This window comes from Marmota marmota, unplaced genomic scaffold (assembly GCF_001458135.2).
Source record: "Marmota marmota marmota unplaced genomic scaffold, marMar, whole genome shotgun sequence".
NCBI classification, from domain to species: Eukaryota; Metazoa; Chordata; class Mammalia; order Rodentia; family Sciuridae; genus Marmota; species Marmota marmota.
The window spans coordinates 49,937,126-49,959,687 of NW_026000026.1; the positions used below are offsets into that span (position 1 = coordinate 49,937,126).

At 34.0% G+C, this 22,562-nt stretch overlaps 1 protein-coding gene across 2 annotated transcripts in view; it reads left to right on the plus strand.

The window, feature by feature from the left end:
- Positions 1 to 22,562, plus strand: part of Adgrv1 (adhesion G protein-coupled receptor V1) — a 548,667-nt gene that overhangs the window by 236,508 nt on the left and 289,597 nt on the right. For both annotated transcript variants that reach the window (XM_048811397.1, XM_048811398.1), the window contains 5 exons: positions 108 to 515; positions 6,677 to 6,861; positions 12,768 to 13,017; positions 13,582 to 13,721; positions 15,506 to 15,666. In XM_048811397.1, the coding sequence (XP_048667354.1) occupies positions 108 to 515; positions 6,677 to 6,861; positions 12,768 to 13,017; positions 13,582 to 13,721; positions 15,506 to 15,666 (1,144 nt within the window). The remainder of the gene's footprint in view (positions 1 to 107; positions 516 to 6,676; positions 6,862 to 12,767; positions 13,018 to 13,581; positions 13,722 to 15,505; positions 15,667 to 22,562) is intronic.

The window sequence follows — 22,562 nt, forward strand, 5'->3', positions numbered from 1 at the left end:
CAGTTTATTTAACAAAAATAGAATTTTATTTTTACAAAATAAAATTTTGTTTATGGCATGTTCAGAGACATCATAGTTTCACTTATATGTTATTGTTTCCTTTGCAGGAGTTGAGGAGTGCTGAAACAATTGGTCGTACTCTCATATCTCCAGCTGTTTCTGGAAAGGATTTTATGAGAAATGAAGGCACATTGGTCTTTGAACCTGGCCAGAGCAACACCATGTTGGATGTCAACCTAACGCCAGAGATAGGGTCTTCAAGTCCATTTCCTAAACGCTTTCAGATTGTGCTTTTGGGCCCAAAAGGTGGAGCCAGAATTGATAAAGCATATGGTACTGCAAACATCACTCTTGTCTCTGATGCAGAGTCACAGGCGATTTGGGGCCTTGCCGATCAGCTATACCAGCCCCTTGATGAAGACATTCTTAACAGAGTGCTCCACAACATTAACATGAATGTAGCCACAGAGAACACTGATGAACAGCTCAGTGCTGTGGTGCATCTAATAGAAAAGGTAAGAAAACCTTGCAAATGGAAACACTTGGTTTAATAAAACTTGACAAATTAGAAAACCAACACAAAAGTCACATTCTGTTATATCACATACATAGAATTGTGATAACACTAAACTTCTAAATATAAGAGTAGAATTCATCATACCTGACACTGAACTTTGGTTTGGATATGAGGGATGCCTGTTTGACACCCTCAGTATTCAATTTGCATAATCTTGTGCAGCAGAAAAAATAGTTCAAAGTCTAAAAAGGCAGAGCAGATGTTAGAAGCTGCAGGCTCTTTCTGATTCTCCAGAAACTGTTCACTTGTCTTTGGCATTTGATCCTCTATTGTTTTTGCAATCATAAAAAGAGGACTTGCACCAATTTGTAGTCCCACCAGCAATGTATGAGTGTGCCTTTTCCCCCACATCCTTGCCAACACTTATTTTTGTATGTATTCTTGGTAACTGCCATTCTGACTGGAGTGAGATGAAATCTGAGAGTAGTTTTGGTTTGCATTCCTCTAATTGCTAGAGATGTTGAACATTTTTTCATATGTTTGTTGATTAATTGTATATCCTCTTCTGAGAAGTTTCTCTTCAGTTCCTTAATCCATTTATTGATGGGGTTATTTGTTTTTTGGTGTTAAGGTTTTTGAGTGCTTTATATATCCTAGAGATTAGTGCTCTATCTGATGTGCTTGTGGTAAAGATTTGCTCCCATTGGAACCAGCATTTGACCCAGCTATCCTACTCCTCTATTTATACTCAAAGGACTTAAAAACAGCATTCTACAGGGACACAGTCATCTCAAGGTTTATAGCAGCACAATTCACAATAGTTAAATTGTGGAGCCAACCCAGATGCCCTTCAGTAGATAAATGGATAGGGAAGCTTTGGTATATATTCATGATGGAACATTACTCAGCATTAAAAGAGAATAAAATCATGGCATTTGCAGGTAAATGGATGGAGTTGGAGAATATAATGTTAGGTGAAGCAAGCCAATCCCAAAAAACCAAAGGCTGAATGTTTTCTTTGATATGAAGAGGCTGACTCATAATGGTGATGGAGTAGAATATGAGAGGAATGGAGGAAATTTAGAAAGGGCAAAGGGAAGGGATGGGGAGGGAGGGAATGGGGGGTAGGAATGAGTTAGACATCATTACCCTAAGTACATGTATGAAGACACAAATGGTGTGAAAATACTTTATGTACAATCAGTGACTTGAAAAATTGTGCTCTGTGAATTGCATTCTGCCATCATGTGTAACAAATTAGAATAAATAAATAATTTAATTCAAAAAATAAAAAGAGTACTTGGAGTAGGTATTCATCCACACAGTGCTTTTAGTTTAAATGCCACGAAACAGGAACAATTATCCACTGCTTGTTCTCTGTTCCTCTTGGGCACTGGAAACTTTCCCAGAAAAGGAAAAGCTATGGGATGGCCAGATAACTTTAGGCATTCAATTTGGTTTGGACGTGGACCAACTAGGTTTTGTTTTAAACCCATTTATTTATTTACACTTCTGTAAATGATGGAGTTAAATGGAGATATGAGCCCAAGGACATACATGAAAATAGATAAATAAAAAAAGTTAGTACTAGAGGAAAACATGAGAATGTGTGTGTGGGATTCTTACCAAGATATTTCATAGTAACACATTTGCATATAAGTATACAAAGTTTTGATCACATATGTATGAATTTATTAATACTATATTTCTAACATACAACCTTTAAATATTTAAAATGTTTACAGCAGGGACTTAGAATATCATGTCTATTCTATTTCCCATGATCAAAGTATAAAAAAGAAAATTGTTATGTATATAGGTAAGAAGAAGAGGCCATACCAAGTAGCTTGTAAAGCAGAGAAGTGGTTGTTATTTCACACAGAGAACATTCTAGAAAATAGTGATCTCACTCCAGAAAATAATGTTACTTAATTTTTAAAAAATATTGTTTTTAGTTATACGTGGACACAATCTCTTTATTTTGTTTTATTTATTATTTTTATGTGGTGCTGAGGATCGAATCCAGTGCCTCACATGTGTGAGGCATGTGCTCTGCCACTGAGCCACGACCCCAGCCCATGTTACTTAAATTTTCTAATGATGAAATGGCATGGGACATCAGCAAATTGATTTTGGCCAAGACAAAGGAAAGCATACATGAGAACAATTTAGGGTAGAGCAGAGAACTTCAGATCAAGTGTTGTGTAGGAGATATAAGAAAATTCTGCTGCCCCTTCTCCTCAGTAAGTTATATAAGATGGTTATATACCATTGGTCAAGAATCAACACTGAGGGTTGGGGTTGTGGCTCAGAGGTAGAGCACTTGCTCAGCATGCATGAGGCACTGGGTTCGATATCAGCACCACATAAAATAAAATAAAATAAAGAGATTGTGTCCACCTATAACTAAAAAATAAATATTTTTTAAAAAAGAATCAACACTGATTTAAGTGGTTATCAAATAATATATCTTGATTGTTTAGTTATGATTAGTTGTGTGCTTTACCAAAAGAAACTTTCTATTTCCTTTTAATATGGAAAAAACTGGGGTACCTCTGAAATTCTTGGGTTATAACCTTTAAACCTTGTTCTAGGTAAATACCTAATGTGTGTTGTGTTTAAGCAGAACAAATGGGTTTGGGAACATTTGTTCAAATACCACGTATGGCAGCAATGCTTATTTTAGCATTACTTACAGTAATAACAAAAATTGAAAAAAAAATTGCTATCGAGGGGGGCCTAGTTCAATAAATTCTGGTGTATTGATGAAATACAGCCATGAATGAACCACACAAAAACATTTTAGTCAATAATGGACCACATTATGGTGTTGCCATAAGATTATAAATTCCTATTAGTATTTTTACTGTAGCTTTTCTGTGTTTACATTTGCAAATACTACCATGTGTCACCTGTAGTATTAAGTACAGTAATATGCTGTACAGATTTGTAGCCTGGGAGCAGTAGGCTAAACCATGTATCCTGCATGTAGGTATTTACTTACCAGGTAGTAAGTACTCTATGATATTCACAAGGACAGAACTATCCACAATGCATTTCCCAGAACATATCTCCCTTGTCAAGTTATGCATGACTGTATGCCACAAAATAAATATTTCATTTTTGAGACAGTTATATAATTAGACTACAAGAATAATAAAACAAAGCACTGAAGATACAGATAATCACATATAGATAAGGTTATAAAACTTAACCAATAAAATTAAAGGATGCCCAGTTAAGTTTGAAATTCAGATAAAAAATAAATTTTGAGCATATATACATCATAAAATACTTACTTGACATACTTATTTAGCAACCAGTTATTCTGGGCTCATCTGAAATTCAAGGAGTCTTATACTTCATCCAGTAACCTTTCATATATATCATATTAAACTAATAGACACTAATAAACCTCAGCTTCAGAAGTTACAGCCTAAAACTGCCAGGGCTGAATAGAACTTGGTTATATAAAATCTTGTATTGCAGGTAAAACTGTTTCTAAGTTCTAAGTTTCTAAGTTCTTTGAAACAGAACCCACCCTACATAATGTTTGTTTTATTTTCCATAATGTTTTTTTTACTAAAATCTCAATATCTTAGATAAGATCACACACTCTAGAAGTGTTGTTTATTCATGTTTGCATGATACAAATATTGTCCTAAAAAAAGCAATAGCTTTAAATGATTCATATGAAGACTTCTAGATAAAATCCAACAGTGGGGTTGGGCATATTTTTGCAATAACATGATATTCTGGCCTCTGATTTTCCCACGCATGGTACAGTAAAAATAATTTTAAAAGCTGTCAGTTGCCTTAATAACACTATCAGTCTTTTAAAACCCTGCTGGATTTGATATTACAATTTTAATTTTACCAGATTTAGATTTCCTGGCAATTGGAGGTTAATAAAACATGAGTCAGGAGGTCTAATTTTGTGTTCTGGAAAACTTGAAAGAGCATATGAGTAATTTGTTTTGTGGAAGTTTGTTAGACCATCTCCCATTTCCAATGGTTGCTTCTCTTATTTTTAACCCTGACAGGTTTTTAATTTTTTCCCATGGTTGTTTCAAGTCTTCTGCTTGTTTTTAAGTCAATTTCTATAATTTGGGTGTTTCTTTTGTAGCTGTTTATGTAAAATGTCCTTAAAAAGCCAGACTATTTATTTTTTATCACACACACTTTTAATATTATGCATTTGATGCCTAGATTATTTTGTACATATAATTTATAATAGTACTAACTGGCTTAGATTTCAATCTGTATTTTACTGACTGATTTTTGTATTTTATAATTGCAATAATTTTAACTAAGTTGTCTGTGACCTGAGTCAATCTGTGTTGTTTTTCGACAAGCCTGTGGGGGATTTGGGGAGTCAGTGCAGGTATCTGTCAGGAATACCTCCTGGGTTTGACTAGTCACCAACCCTGTGCTCTGGCTGACTTAAGTTATTTTCTTTCTGAATAAGTTTCTTTCCCCGGAAACGAAACAAAGATCATACTAGGACTTTCCTCAGAGGATTCTTGTGAAGATTAGAGAAGTTAACATAAAGTTCTAAGAACTATGAAGTGCCCACAATAACCAAGCGTTATATAAATGGCCTTTTTGTTTTATTTTGTGCACTCTACTAAAAGGAATTGTTTCCCTTGAACATGGATAACAGTTTGAAAAACTCTAGAAATTTTGGATCATAACTTTTAGTTCTTAAAATTATGTACCTGTGTCTCTGTTGGCTTCTGGCATTTCATTTTCAGAAACGCCTCATGTCAGATTGAATTTTTGTTTCTCTGTTACTATGTTTTTTTTCTGTGATTTCTAATATGACTTTTTTTTTAATATTTAAAAAAAAAATCACCCAGATATGTCTGGTGTTTTTTGTTTTCTTAATTTCCTCTGTTTGAAAGTAATCTCTGAACTTTTAGACAGGAGTGTCTCTTTAGCTTATTAAAGAACTGTGGTATTTTTTTTTCTTGTATCTGTTCTTTCGTATGCTTGTGTCTGAGGGATTTGTCCTACTTGTCTGTTACGTTTTCTTTGAGTTCTAGGAGAGTTTCTTGAGCTGATTTTCCATTAGTTATGACCAGTTTGCTTGTTTCAGTGTCCAATCAGCTGTTCTTTCATCTTCCTTTGTAATTTCCTCATTGTTAAATTGTTATTCTGTTCCTTTCATTGTATTTCCCCTGTGGATTATTGTGCATTCTGCCTTCCTATCTTTGAGATGGCTACTATAAATTCAGATCTTGAGTTCTTCTTTGAGCTTGGAATGTTACTAAGTCACAAAAAAAAAATATGGAGAACTTCCTCAGGAGCTCCTTTAGCAGGAGAAACAGATAAGTCATTTCAAGGCTAATATAAGTTTATGTGCAAGTTGCAAAGAGTGATAATGTATGTTGGCAGGAAGAGCATAATGTAGGATATAGAGAAAGTGATGACTTGGAGTTTAAAAAATTAATAGGAACTTATTAGATATATTAAAATAGAACAAAATAAGTCAGTGGCTTCACACCATTGCTTAGGTATTAGTTGAGATGTGGGCTACTTCATTCTGGCAAGGAAAAACCATGAAGATGATTTTCCCCCCTACTTTTCTTATTCCTCCAATAATGAATAATGTAGTCTTCAAAAGTAGGAAGGGTCATACTTTCTGAAAAAGACAAGGATGCCAGGTGGTTTTGAGTACTATTGGTTGAAAATAATTTCTTGATTTGATTATTAGAATTTAATGACATATGGTAGCTTCTGTTCATTGAAAAACAGACAAAAATAATCCTACTTCCATTATGAAAAAATATTCTCTAGGCATTTATTTCTTTATATGCTAGTCAAAAGAATGTATGTTCTTGAGGGTGGTGTAAAAATGGGTCTTGTTTTAATTCATCAGGCTAACTATTGTAGTTACGTGATCCAGGTGACCATTTGGGCTATTAAAGATTAAATAGAAAATATTTTAGCTATTGTGTCTTTTTTTAAAATTAAATGTTAATTTTGCATTTTAAAGCGCAAATGTATGTATTTGAAATTCCAGTTTCTCTTAAATGCTTCATAGGTTCATGTTTGTAAACATTAACAACTGTTAATATTTTATGTAGTATGTAGATGACATGTAATTTAAGAAGTTTATTTTTGAAGTATATATTTTTATACTTGAATTTTTTCTAGATAACTGTTGAAGGAAAAAATCAAGTTTTCAGTATCAAAAGCAGAACTCTTTTCTATGAGATTCTTTGTGCTATTGTTAATCCAAAGCGCAAGGACACAAGAGGATTCAGCCACTTTACAGCAGTGACTGAAGATTTTGCCTTTTCTCTACTGACTGATGTTACCTGTGGCTCTCCTGGTGAAAAGTAAGTATCTTCTAATACATCAATAGTACCTTACATGCATTTCTTCACTGTTTACTAAGCAACATGCGATGCAAATTGACATTGACATGATATAACTCAGAATTATTTGGCCAATGCATTGTACCTGTTTGGCAAATTAAGTGAATTGTTTGATAAAAACCTAACAGTTCCATGAAGAAAAATGAATGAGTATTGTTGGCGATATATTCTTATTATTTCAAAGTGTGTTTTAAAAGTTGTAAACAGCCATGTCTCCAACTTTTATGTATTCAATGAATAGAAGATAACACTCTGAATAGGACCAAAAAGAGGGGAGCTGATTCTGAACTTTAGGGGTCTTTTTTATTAATATCTTTATTAATTTTATTTTTGTGTGGTACTAAGGATTGAACCCAGTGCCTCACACATGAGAAGTGAGTGCTCTACCATTGAACTATATAGCCCCAGCCCTAGGAGTGTTTTGATGTGCTACTACTTGTGCTTCCAAAGACAGCTCTCATACTCTGTTGAACTTCGGGCTGGAGTGTCATGGCAAGAAGCTAGCCAGAGGAGAAGGAAAAAATAAAATACAGTGCATTTAGAGACCTAAAAAATGTTTTATTTTGTTTGACAACATAAAAGTGGCTAATAATAGAACATGTCTGGAAATTGGAATTGCAACTTGATTTTCACAGAGGAAATAGGATCTAGAATTATACTTCAGAGGGATAGTAACAAAAACAGCATGGCATTGGCACCAAAATAGGCATGAAGACCAATGGAATAGAGTAGAAGACATAGAGACAAATCAATGTAAATACAGTTTTCTGATACTAAGACAAAGGTGCCAAAATATATGTTGGAAAAAAATAGCCCTTTTAACAAACAGTGATGGGCAAACTGGAAGTCCATATGTAGAAGAATGAAACTAGACTCCTACCTCTCACCCTGCACAAAAATCAACTCAAAGTATAACAAAGAACGAGGAATTAGACCAGAAACCCTGCACCTGCTAGAAGAAAATGTAGGCCCCATACTCCAGCACGTTGACTCAGGAACAGACTTCCTTAACAAGACTCCTAAAGTGCAAGAAATAAACTAAAAATATCAATAAATGGGATGGTATCAAATTAAAAGGCTTCTGCATACAAAGGGAAACAAGAGCATGAAGAAGGAGCTTACAGAATGGAGGAAGATCTTTCTTACCTGCTCCTCAGGATAATATCCAGAATATGCAAAGAACTCAAAAAACTTAACACCAAAAATCCAAGTAACTCAATTAATAAATGGGCAAAAAAATTAAACAGACACTTTTCAAAAGAAGAAATGCAAATGGTCAACAAATAAATGAAAAAAATGTTCAACATCTTTAGCAATTAAGGAAATGCAATCAAAACTACATTGAAATTTCATCTAATTCCAGACAGAATGGCAATTATCCAGAATAAATTATAAATGTTGGTGAGGATGTGGGGAAAAAGGTACATTCATACATTGCTGGTGGGACTGCAAATTGGTGCAACCACTTTGGAAAACAGTGTGGCAATTCCTTGAACAACTAAGAATAGAACCACCATATGACCCAGCTTTCCCACTCCTCAGTATATGTCCAAAATATTTTAAATCAGCATACTATAGTAATGCAACATATTAATGTTTATAGGAGCACAATTCATAGTAGTCAAACTAAGGAACCAACTTAGATGACTTTCAATAGATGCATGAATAAAGAAAAGGTGGTATATGTACACAATGGAGTGGTATATATATACAATTATGTACAGATACACAATACTCAGCCATAAAGAAGAATGACATTACGGTGTTTGCCGGTAAATGGATGGAACTGGAGAATATCATGCTAAGTGCAGTAAGACAGACTCAGAAAGTCAAGAGGTGAATGTTTTCTCTGATATGTGGAAGCTAATAGAAAATAAGGGATGAGGGATTTAAAAAAAAGGAGAAAGAGAGAAAGGGGAAAAAGTAAAATGGAATTTCATCAAAATATAGGAGATATCAGTAGAGTTGAAATTGAGAAGAGGATTTAAAAGGAGGAAGAGATGGGAAAAGGGAAAAACAATGGAATGAGTATGACTGAGGTTTCTTATGAGCATGCATGGATGTGGCATGGTGGTTCCTGGCACTGGGTGTATTCACAGGATGCTAATTTAAAAAAAAAAGTAAACTCTAAATGGATTGAAAAAGAATAGGTGGAGTGGAGGGAGCAGAGGTGGGGAGTGCTGGGGACTGAATTGGAGCAAGTTCTGTTCCATGCTTTTGTGATTATGTCAGGGTGTATCCTGGTGTTGTATGTGACTAAAAAGAATAAAACAACAATAACCATTATTTAATGAGTGACATCTGCTTAAGATTAAGTTTATGTAAAACTTTTATCAATTTTATTATTTATTCTCAATGAATGCTATCATCAGTGTTTATTACATTGAAATTTAGAGACACTCTGAAGACTACATTTAAAAACTCATATAATAATTTAAATCATCTCTTTATTTATAGGTCCCTTTATGAACTCTGGCAGGTTAACTAAAATACCAGTTGAATACCTAAAAATTTAATGTTAGTTTTTAAGTCCCAGGACATGCAAAGTTAAAAGAGATGGTTAATACAGACATAAAAAGGTTTGTGGTAGCCTTTTTGTCAGGGAGAGTAAGATATAAATAATAACATAAGTGATCTTAACTGTACACCTCTGCTGTAGTCTTGACATAGTTTTGCATTGAAGAATATGAGTGAATTATAATATTGAAACATTATAACATTATAATATTGAAATTTATATAAGGTTCAACTTAATCCTCACCAAAGGTTTTATACACACACACACACACACACACACATACACAACACACACACATGTATGGAGAGAGAGAGTTTTATATATAATAGTTACATATATATGTTATAAAGTATAGTGTATATATATACACTATAATATAGTTCTTTTAAATGTTTTTGTTAGTTCATTGTAACCCATAACAATCAGTTCATTTTGACGCAGTCATACATGCATGGAATATAATTTGCTCCATTTTAATCCCCAGTATGGCTCCCCTCTTCCCTCCTCCCATTTTTCATCCTCTATTGTACTGGCCTCCCTTCTATTTATTTATTTTTTCATTAGTCACCAGTCTATGATGAAGTATGAACTCACTTCCAGGGCTACTTGACCCCACAGTCCTGCTTTGTAACAACTCCCTTCCAACCTCATGGATCCTAGGTGTTCAGACTTTCATTCCACATGAGTACCAATGGGTGACAAGGTTAAGACAAAGAACCAGCACACCCTTTTTCCTTGTACTCTTCCTTTAACCTTGCAGGGTGAGTCCCAGTGTTTGAGGTTTTTATTGAAAAATCAGTAAGGTATCAATAACTTCACAGGTGCCTCATTTCAGGAGGCTTCTTCTCTTTACCACTGCTCCTAGATGTCTATTTGAGACCAATGATTAGCAGTTCCTTCTTAGTAACTTTGATATATGTCTTTAATCCTGTCTTCAGAAATCTCTGACATGGATTGCTTATTTGTTTAAAGTAAGTTCCCACATAGAATTTACAGGGAAATGGATGGCATTAGAGCAGATTATGCTAAGTGAAGCTANGGATGGTGAGGATGGATGAGAGAGAGAGAGAGAGAAAGAGAGAGAGAGAGAGAGACGGGTGGGGGAGGAATCAGATTTGGTATTTTAGAAACATCATGTTGAAGAGGTTGTTGAAATTAAAGAAGAGGAAAAGCAAGAAATAAGAAAAGTAGGTGGTAATTCCAGAGACTTGTGAGGCTGAGGTAGGAGGATGATAGGTTCCAGTCAAGCCTGGGCAACTTCATGAGACCTGTCTTAAAAAATAAAAAGAAATTAAAAGGACTGAAGGTGTAACTCAGTGGTAGAGTGCCCCTGGGTTCGATCTCCAGTAGGAGGAAGGGAAGGATTGAAGGAAGGGGAAGACTACATAGGGGATAACTGTTGAGTGAAGATGAATGTTCAAATTAATGGAACATAAAAAATGAGCGAGATCACTATTATTTTGTTTTGCTTAAGTAACTCCAAAGACAAAGATAACCATAATTATGCATATATATATATATATATATATATATATATATATATATATATAGTCTTAAGCAATATCAAGAGCATCTGCTGAGAATAGAAGGAGTGGGAATTGAGCAAGGATAATTTCAAAAATGATGGAATTCAGAACAATCACCTGAAAACCAAATAAAACCAACGTCATGGATTGTTTATTGTTAATTCACTGTGACCACTGAGGTTGGTCACAGTGAATTAGTATAGGGGCCATTCAACATTAACAATTGATTCAACATATTAATGTGCCCCCCACACTTCAGTTTAGGTATGAAGTAGCTTATGGCATTGACCAAGATGAGTGCATTTGAAGGGCATCAATATAAATGGTTAGGTGCCAAGAAGAGTTGGTTTTTATCAAGGGTGGGGAGAGTCATTGTGATATAATTGTGATATAATGTTGGTTTGCCAAGATAGAAGAATCTATGGTAGTGTTGACTGGTCAGAATCTCAGTAGATTACAGGTCGAGGAGCCTAAAATGTGTCTGTGCAGCTATGGGGGTGGACTTCATTGGTCTTAGTTGCTTTGTGGCCTGGTCACGGGTTCTGTAGTGGCAGCTATTAGGCGGGGAGTCCCAATGATGATTTAGGAAGCTGAGTGGGGAGACTGTATTGGATTTTTGACAAGTTGTGTGGAGGCATGTGTGGCCCATGGAAATTGAAGTGTTTTCATAGAACACTTGACACTGGGACCTAGAGCTCTGGATAAATGGTGGGTTAGGTATAGATAATTGAAGGTGCAGATTCAATTGTGGTCATTGAAGCTGTGGAAAAGTTTTTTTTTTAGAGAAGGGTGTATAGTTAGAGGAAAAAGTTATCCTTTGCTCTTTCTTTTTGTTTCTCAAATCTTTCATTTAAAATTCTCTTCATTTACTAGCTTAGAGTGTCTTGGCAAGGTATCATTTAGATCAATGGTCTAATTATATATACTCTACATCTGTTGTAGTCCATGTAACTTAAACACTTAATGCATAAATCTTATACTAATGACCTGGTGTTCTCTATAATTTTTAAGGCATGTTTCAGATATGATTTATCTTTGTTTCTCTTCATTGTTTGCAATGATAATGGGTTCACAGGTTGCAACAGATTCTCTGGGTGACTGGTTACAAATCCAGATTCCTAGGACTGCCAACCCCCTCTTGTGAGTAAGATTTCTGAGTTAGTAAGTCTGAGTATAAACTAGATAGCTATATTTTAAGCCAAGTTCCAAGTGATTTCGGCACATATTGAGGTTTGAAAGTAATTTCATTGCACACAGGATCTTATCATACCTAGGAGATCTTCAAATCTGAACTATTAAATGAATAAATCCCACTCTTCAGAGCCGTTTTTCTTACCAAATGGTTATATTAGTTCAAATGCTCTTATGGGTTAGAAAGGCATGAGGTACCCTCTAGGTGAAACATGGCTCTTGATATAGCTAAGGTTTAAGATGTTCTTGAATCAAACAGTGCTTCAGTTTAGTGGGGATACCATTTTCTTACCCTGTTCCACCAATACTGATGTGACGAACACAGAAAAGTACATTTTACAGCCATAGATTGTATCTTGATATCCATTAACCAGCTTTAAAAAAAAAAAACAAAAAAACCTTATTTTAGGTTACAGGGAGGATTAGTCAAGAGGATGTGGAAAGTTTTGTGGAAAAGTTCATAACAGTTAACCATAAAGGAACTGAAAGCAGATTTTACCTAGTGCTCCTGGGCTGGTAATGTCATTGTTATGTATAAAGAGCAGAATCCCAATGTAATGCATTTAAGTGGATATATGGTTGTAAATACTTGCCATTTTAGCAGAATCTTTTTTATTTATTTTTTCTTGCAGAAGCAAAACCATCCTTGACAGTTGCCCATACTTGTCAATACTGGCTCTTCACTGGTATCCTCAGCAAATCAATGGGCACAAGTTTGAAGGAAAGGAAGGGGATTATATTAGAATTCCAGAGAAGTTATTGGATGTCTCAGATGCACAAATAATGGCTGGGAAAAATTCATGTAAATTAGTCCAGTTTACAGAGTATAGCAGTCAGCAGTGGTTTATAACTGGTAACAATCTTCCTGCCCTGAAAAACAAGGTAATCTATCATTTTAAAAATTATGTGGTTAGAATCTCATGTTTTCTTTAGCAGACATCTGATCAGAATACATCTCTTTGATCAGAGTTTTGGCAGATACTATATGTGGTGAATTAATATAAGAAGTCTTTCATGTTCGTGAACCATTTATAGAATGTTTAGTTTCAAAATAGTTGGAAATGTTTCTTTCCTGTTTTATTGAGTTATTTTACTCAATATATGAGTTGTATAAGATATATATATATATACACACACACACATATGGAAAGTAACAAAATATAGCTTTCTCTAATATCCAATTGTGTACCTCACTCTTGAGAAAGTTGGCAAATTATAGTTAAAGTGAGTACTGTTAGCTGAATATCACTGAATGAATGAAGCAGAGGTAGAATGTGCATGATGGAAGACCAGTCAGATATCCTGCATTGATAAGTGAGCTCTCTATTAATACTGGAAGAAAACAGAGAGCTATTATGAAAATAAAATATAGTTTAATATGGGAAATTCATTCTTAACATTGATTCGAAAATGTCATTGAATTTTCTGTTCCTTTTGTTATTACAGGTATTGTCTTTGAGTGTGAAAGATCAGAGTTCACAACTCCTGACTAACAATAATGAAGTTCTCTACAGGATTTATGCTGCTGAGCCTAGAATTGTTCCTCGGACATCTCTCTGTCTCCTTTGGAATCAGGCTACAGCAAGGTACTTATTAACAACTTTTGAAGATTAGAGTTTAGTCCTTCCACATACCAGCACCATTAAACCTATTTTTTTTTAACTGGATATAGAGATGGCACTCAGTGACCTAACACTACAGAATAATCTCTACAATAAGACAGAGGAGCATAGGGAATGATCTAGCATTGTTCAGATGGCAGGCTCAGCCAAGTGATTTAACTGTGTGTAGCACATTATTTATTTATTTATTATTGCTCCTTTTGTAGGTTGTGACATGAGTCCTGCTCAATTCAGATAACTTTTCTGAAGTCATTAGTTAGTTTGCTGGAAAGGAAGGAAATTCATTATTTGTCTTCCTTTCACCTGGGCTTGTGGTTCAGGAGCTGACACTCTATGTTTAGAGGGAACAGCAGGATTTATAATTCTAGTCCAAACGTGTTGGATATATTTTAGGATTAAAGCCAGGTATAGGAATGGGAAGAAAAGCAATTATTTCTTTTCTCTTGACCTAAGGTCACAAGTTTCTGAGTAGTTACTATCACTCAGATCTCAATCAATGGTGCAGGGCCAGGCAATGCTGGCTGAGAAGGTCTAGGATTGTGTTTATTATTGAGTTTTAGCCATAAAAGCTAAAATTATAACTAAATTTAATGTTTGTTGGGCAACCGTCTGCTAAAACAGCAAAATTTTGGTTAATCTCTTTCTTTCTCTGTGAAAAAACATTTTGAAGTGAAATTCCTATGCCTGAAGGCATATCTCAAACCTAATGCAGATGGTCCCTGGCTTAAGATGGTTCAACTTAGTATTCTTCTATTTTAGAATAGAGCAGAAGTGATATACATTCAGTAGAATTCATACTCAAATTTTGAATTTTGCTCTTTTTCCTTATTGATGGTATGTGGCATGATACTGTTTCATAATGCTGAGCTGCAACACTAAGCCACGGTTCCTGGTCAGCTGCATGATTATGAGGGTGCACTGTGTAGCTAAGCTATGATATGCAGGAGGTTGTATAGGTTAAGTGCAGTTGTAGCTTGTAATACTGTAGACTTATGATGGGTTTATCAGGAGTTAACCCCATCATATGTCAAGGAGCATCATTACATAGTCTGCAGTCCTCAATGTATAATTAGAAATGAAGGTTTCAAGCCCAAATGAAAAGTTTCAAGCTCAAATCCACAGTTTAGGTTATGAAGTTATATGTCCTTAGAAAAGTAATAGACTCAAGATGCATTAAAAGGGAAGGGAGCATAAATCTGTAATCTCTGAGGAATGCAAAATGAGCCAAAATTTATAGAGTGAAGCATTTGAAGTACATTGGAAAACATATATAATTGGCTCCAAAAAAAATTTTTTTTTAAAAAAGGTGAGGAAGGAATCTTAGAAAAGCATACAAGTAAATTATGTGGTTCAAATTACCAGAACTTGTGAAATCATGTGTAAGGGCAAGAACTACACATATCATGGCTATGTTATCTGTTAGGATTTTAGAGTGATAGAGAAGAGTGGGTCTGTCTTACATTTATAGGCAGGGACCGGTATTACTGTCGGAAGACCAGCTTCTTTGGTACTGGGAATGCTGTGGCAGGTGTGGTTGTATTTAGACTGTTTCTTAAGGTGTCTGGTGGAATTTGTTGGCTCACATCCTGGACAAGATGTTCCCTTTGGTGTTCCTTCTTCAAAACGTGGTCTGCTTAGGTCTTGAGTAAAGAACACTTAAGTTCAGCAAGTAATTTTTTCTTCAAAAGACATTTCAACATCTTAAGTACTGACGAAAGAGGAATAGTGACTATTGTGTTTTGTTCCAGCTGGTTGTCTGACAGTCAGTTTTGCAAAGTGGTTGAGGACACTGCAGATTACGTGGAATGTGCCTGTTCACACACGTCCCTGTATGCTGCCTACGCCCAGATTGACAACTTGTCTTCATACAATGAAGCCTTTTTCTCTTCCGGATTTATATGTATATCAGGTCAGTGATAGTGTTTTCAAGTCAATAATTTTAAATAATTGCGAGAATGAAGGTCTGTTTTTTCATAGTTTTTTCCCCAAAAAACAACGTCAATTGATATTTAGAAAAAATATTTACTACACTTATTTCTGAGTTTAAATAGTGTATATTCGGTTCACTTGTCTTTGTACTTTATACAAATGAAACCGTATAGTTCAGTTTGGCTTTGACTTTTCCCATTCAATATTTTATCTGTGAGAACCATTCATGCTTTACATACGTGGATTGGTAATTTAAAAAATATTTTCCACATTTTTTATTGGTGCATCATAGTAGTACATGTTGATGGAGATATTTGTTGTTACATATTTGTATGTGCACACAATTAAACAATATAACTTGACCAATATCACTCCCCAGCACTTCTCTCCTCCTTTCCTCCCTCCCTGCCACTCTATGGTTCTTTAATATATGCAAGATATGAATATAATTAATCATTTCCTGTGGTTTTCCTGTTTGTTTTATTCATTAATTCACACAATAGATATTTATGGAGGGCCACTTATACTAAAGACAGAGTAAAAAGTATAGGACTTAGTCCCAACTCCTAAGGAATATATAATGCAGTATGAGAAGCTAGAGAGTAAGAAAGGTTATAATTTGCTGGTTTAAAGGGCAGGTTCTGTGAGATAGAATGTCAGGATTATTTGAGATAATACAGACAAAGAATTTTGTATTTGCAATAGTTAAAAAAAAAACAACCCTACTCATTGGTTGATTTGTATTCTACAGCTTAACCATTTTAAATATGGCAAAAACTGTATTAAAAAATCATCTATCATTATTACCCTATGTACATATAAAATTACACAACTGGTGGGATTCTACATCATGTATAACCAGAAGAATGTGAAATTATATTGCATTATATATGATGTGTCAAAGTACATACTGTTATGTATAACTAATTAAAAAAATAGAAATTATTTTAAAAGTCATCTATCACTTTCCATATCCAAGCCCCATTTTGGGCATTAATAGGAACTTAAATTGTATTAGTACCTGTCAAACTAATCAATAGAATTATTCTCACCTACTATATTAATTATATGGTTGGAAGTCTGAGAATTCCTTACTATATATTTCTGTCCCCCATCTTCAGTACTTCTGTGCCTTAATTCACTTTTTAAAGCTCCACAACTCTTTCTGTGAACAACATGTTTATTCTGCAGAGAACTAGGTGTAGGGTAATGGTTTAAAATACAAAACCTGAAGCCAGAATGTCTGGTTTCAAATACTTGATCTTCCATTAGTGAGTGTGAAACCTTGAGTAAATTACTTAGTTTCCGCATACCTCAATATCCCCGCGATGATATATGATTTTAAATGATATCTACTTAATAAGGTGGGAAATATATTGAATCAGACATTTCTGATATTCTGCTTTGATGATGTTTTGTCTGTAAATGTAATTGTCATTTAGTTTTTCTGGAGACAGAGTCAAGCAATTAATTACTGTTCTTAGTTCAGTTGCTAAAATATTTCCAATATAATTTGATTTTATATAGCTACAAATTTTCCTTAATGTATCTTAATTATGAACCTAATTTAGATTCAATAGCAAAAGTTAATAATTTCTTATTATTTTTTTAGGGGGTTACCCCAGCCCTATTTTGTGTTTTATTTAGAGAAGATAAGGTCTCACTGAGTTGCTTAGCACCTTGCTGTTGCTGAGACTGACTTTGAACTCATGATCTTCCTGCCTCAGCCTCCTGAGCCACTGGGATTACAGGCATGCCCACACTCAGCTAGTAATTTCTTATTCTTAGTAATGTCTTTCATAAATTTTATAATTTCTTACTTAATAGATTCTTCTTTGTCCATTATAGTTCCAAAATAGGTAAGAAATACCATTTTACTTTAATGCCAATCAATTTATAAAGCAAAGAAATTTCATAGGCTGATGAAATGAAATTGAAAGGTACAATATTGAAATAAAAATCCTGTCATTTTACATTTCTCCATAGATATAAAATTCAAGTTTTTTTATGACCCACAAAATTTTCTTGTTGTGTTTCAAATATTGATCATCAAAGCAAAGAGTTTTTAAAATTAAACAGCGAAAGTCATCCTGATTTTATGGAAACTAGCAGGACTATAACATTTTTCCTGGGAGAATTGTTAATAAATCTTTCTTTTCTGTAGCTTACTCTAGAAAAGGCAATATATATTTGCTGATGTATTTGACAATCAACAAACACCAAAGCATCAGTATCTGCATTTATTACTTTCAAGTTGGAATTAATTTCAGTAATTTGAAATTCTTGGTTTTCCCCCCTTGTCCATGACACATTGTTCTGTAATTTGCATGATCTGTCAATAATGACACTTAAAGTCCTGTCTTTGTGCTTTAATTTTAGCTTTGCAAAGGGGTTTGTGGGAGGAGAAAGCCTGTCCTCTGTTGGGCCCCAGGAACCAGAAAAGAGAATGTTATGTCTTATCTATGCTATAATTTGGGTCAGGTCCTATTGAATATCCCTCTAAATTTTATAGCAATTAACTAATTCTTTTTATGAAATATAGTAATATATAGTTAGAAAGGAATTTAACCTTTCCTTGTTTTAATCATAGTAGATCAAAATTAATCTATTTTGTAGCTCTATGCGAAAGCAGAACAACCAAAACAATCAATGTGTAAAGTAGGCACAGAAGCCAAAATGCTTAGCAATCCTCAGTTTAGAAAGATGAAAGAGGCATATACCAAGACTTAACCATTTACAAAATGCCAGAAATTTAAACTAGGGTCATTCCTTGAGGTGAGATGGATAGGAAGAGAGAATGAGAAAACGAGTACTGTGCGCCTTGAAATATAGCTTTATGGAACTTAGCCACAAAACAACATGGAAGAAATACAACTTAAAGCCATCTTCCTATGATTATGCAATATGTTTTCATGTAATTATTCAGGAACTTCAGTGTGGTTTGGGCACACATTACTATTTGGATGATAATGTCAAAGAAACCTCCTTCATTGTGCCCTGCTCTGATAGTATACTATCAAAGACAGCCTTTGGATTGTGTGTGTCCTGATTTTAACATAAGCCCCATCCATAGTCTTATATTCTCAAAGAGAACCTACAGTATTCCATATTCCATGTTTTAACATCAGTGAATATGTGAGGTGATTTTGATGTGCTTGCAGTAAGTCTCCCATGTTTACAGTGGTTTTAAGCAGAGGCAGAGCTGGGCCAGGCCTCATATGTATTTAACTTTTATTTTGTTCTCTTAAGGTAGAGAAATCCTTTAATGCAAACAAAAGCTTTCCTTTTTAATTGACTTAACTTTTACTTAACTTTTTATAGGCTACTAAATATATTATGCTATATATAAATGCCAACACAGTTTCAAGTTCACTGCAAATAACTGTTTATAAAATGCTAAATATAAGGCTTATAGGTTAAGTAAATTAACACAACCCAAAGTCCTTTGAAGCAACATAATTTTTTTTTTGTTCAGTGCTTATAAAAACTGCAAGAATATTCAGATTGCACTTTTTGTTTTACAAACTAAGATTCTAAAAGTTTTTCCAAAAGAAAAAAAAATAACATTGCCAAATGTCACATATTTACTTCAAAATTGTTTTTAAAAATAAGATAAAATCTTCTAAAATTTTCTATCAAGTTCTTACAGAAACATCAAATTGATGTCCTAAAGTAGATATTATAAATGTGATGAGTAAATTATCAAAACATTTGCATTCTATTAAATGGATAAAAATATGCTTAGAATAGAAAAATAATATTCTTAAATAGAAAAATATGTTTAGTAAAAAAAGACTACAGTTGAAGAAGTCAGAGAACATAGTTTTAATTCTGACATGACATACAGATGTTTGGTTGTTACATTTGTATAGGGTATTGTTTAGCATGACTTTGGCTGCAAATAATAGAAAACAACTAAAAGGTTAAAACAGATTTAAGGTTCCTGGTTTAATACCTTGATAGTGTCATTAGGAGCCCAGCCTCTTCTCATATTTCTGTTTTGCGTTCCCCAAAAACGTTTTTTTCCCCTGAGCCTTGTCCCTACATGGTCTTGAGTTGGTTGCAGTAATGTAAGCATCACACTAACAATGTCCAGGCGTACCAACGGAGAAGCACTGTTTTAAAAGCAGTGAGATCTTCCCTGAAAGCCACCCACAATGTTTTCCTCTACATCTCTTTGACTGGAATTGTGTTGTGTCAACTTTCATAAGCCAGTCTTTTTATGGAGGAAAATACAGATAGATTTGTAGTGAAACAAGCTCTCAGAGAGCAGTGAGTATCTTTTTGAACATTGCCCAACACAATCACTGACATAACACTAGTTTTAACAGATATTTGTTAAATGAATAAATAAATATACCTTTTAATTTTAATATTATAATTTTTAATACTTTTTCTCTGAAATAGTACAAATTCATATTCAAAATAGTTTAACATAGTACTCTCCCTTAGAGCTTTCTGTGATGGGTGAAAATGTTTTATACTGTCCAATACGGTAGCTCCTAGCTACAGGTTGTTGATGAGCCCTTGAAATATGGCTAACACAACTGAGAAGCTGAGTTTTTAAAATTTTTCATGAAAATTTAAATTTAAATAGTCATTTGTGACTAGTGGCTATTGTGTTGAACAGCACAGGTTTAACACCCTGATGATCTGGAGGCGGGTCTCCTTGACAACCTCATCCCTCTGGAATAAATCCTTTCCCTAATACACAGATGTATGTATTCCATGGTGCTTCATACAATGTCCCTATTAGAAATCTTTTCAGGGTTGACTATTTCCTTTTCCAGACCTTAGCTTATTGGTAGCAGTAACAAAAGGCATTGTACGCATGGAAGAATTGCAGAAATATGGGAATCAGTAGATATGAGTAACAAAAAGTAGAAAGCATGACAGGTACTGCCAGCATTAAGTGGGGGAAAGAACAACTAACCTAAAAAGCTGATAGCTTATTTAACAATAAAATAATTAGAATTGGGCTGTGTTTGAATTATTTTTAGAGAATGTCAAAATTCATAAATTGATAGATTAGTAGATGATAAATATTTTAACTAAAAATCTGTGGCAAAATATACTAATATTTATCATGTGATGGAATAAACTTCTGTTAAATGAAAAGTGTACCCCTTTTGTTAATGATGTTCAAGAACAGAGATGTTTTCTGGATATGCCAGTTTATATGCAAATATTAATATATTTATATACATGAAAACATTCAAATATTATATAGATAAATAAAATATTAAGTCAAGTGTGATAACAGGAAAAGACTAAAGGTAGTCTCTTGAGCTTTTCTTACCTAAATCAAACATTATCTATCTTATCATTAAGGGTAATTTATAATTTACCCTTATTAAGGTTAATTTATCTTCCTTCTCAATTTTGAATCATGCAGCAAAGTCATTTGTGTCAAAGAACTAATTAAATGTTCTTTTCCAAATGAATTGGGATATACTGCTAGGAAAAAAAAATAAAGGAAAATTAGTGAGTTGCTTGTTTTTCTATATAATTGTGAAGAGATCAATTTTTAAAACTTATAAAGAGTAAACCTTTAGAAGTACCTGGAGTCGTTATACTTTATTTTGTCTAAAATGTTTTATCCATGTTTATAACATTTTATACATTGTGATTTGCCTAATTATATTAAGGAATTTTAACAAAAAAATTATATGTTTAAAAAAATAACATAAATTTAAAGTTTATATGCTAAATGTAGTTATTCAACTTCAGGTAAGAAAGTAAATATGTTATTTGCTTAAATTAGTATGCTAGTATATAGTGTTTTAGAAGCTTAAATTACTATATGGTTTTTAGAAACCTGGTATCTAAAGTATTTATTTTTTAAAACCTTATGTAGTTAATATTCTGCCCAATGACAGCTAAGTTTCCTTAGTCTAGGACACAGGCTGCTTAATGTTTGTAACAATATTCTTCTCTCCTAAATAAATAATGAAGCAAATAATCATGACACGTTACAGTTAAGGCTAATAGAATCTAGCCTGATTCCCTGCCCCTGACTTTGGAGCTTGGTCTACCACCAGGTGTCATGTTAGCATTTTAATTGAAGCTCAGGATACTTGGTTAAACATTACTGAGCTTGTCCTATTTAATCCACTAAATTTGTATCATGAAAAGGGAATATGATGAGGAGCCAAATTTTTAGACAAAAAGTCTTGACTAATACAGAAACTTCCTTCTGGTGGGGCTCTTTGTCTACCTTACTGAAATATTTTTACCTTATTGAAATATAAAAGTATATGGGAATATTTCCCCAAAAGGAGATCTGAGAGGCGTTTTTGAACATAAAATGTGTCACAAGACCCTATGTGGGCATTTTGCAGATGCCCAGTCCATTTGTACTAACATGTGATATACTCTGAAAGCTTGCTCATATAGCTTCAGAGAAGATAATGGAAGAAAACAAAATGTTAAATCAGAGATCTGTTTGCCAAGGAAGCATTGACATAATTAAGTGAAGTGCTGCATGCAAAGTATGTTGCAAAACACCATAGGAATGCCAATTGTTGCAATGCTTCAGTAATTCTTAGACAAAATAATCCTTTTGAGGACAAGGCTGGGGTAAAAGATTTAAGTGAAAAGCACATGGTTACCATAGGCAGCACATTTAAATTTTAAAAGGCAGAAAATATTCTTAAAATATGTATGTATTCTGCTTTTAAAATCTAGCATTAAAAGAAAAATATGTGTCAACCTGCTGACAGTGGACATCATGAAGATAGACTCAGCCCCCTAAAACCTGACCCCTTGCCTCATTTGAATAGCTTCTCCCAATAAAAGGGATCAGCACGTTCTCTCTCTCTCTCTCTCTCAATCTCTCTCTCTCTCTCTCTCTCTCTCTCTCTCTCTCTCTCTCTC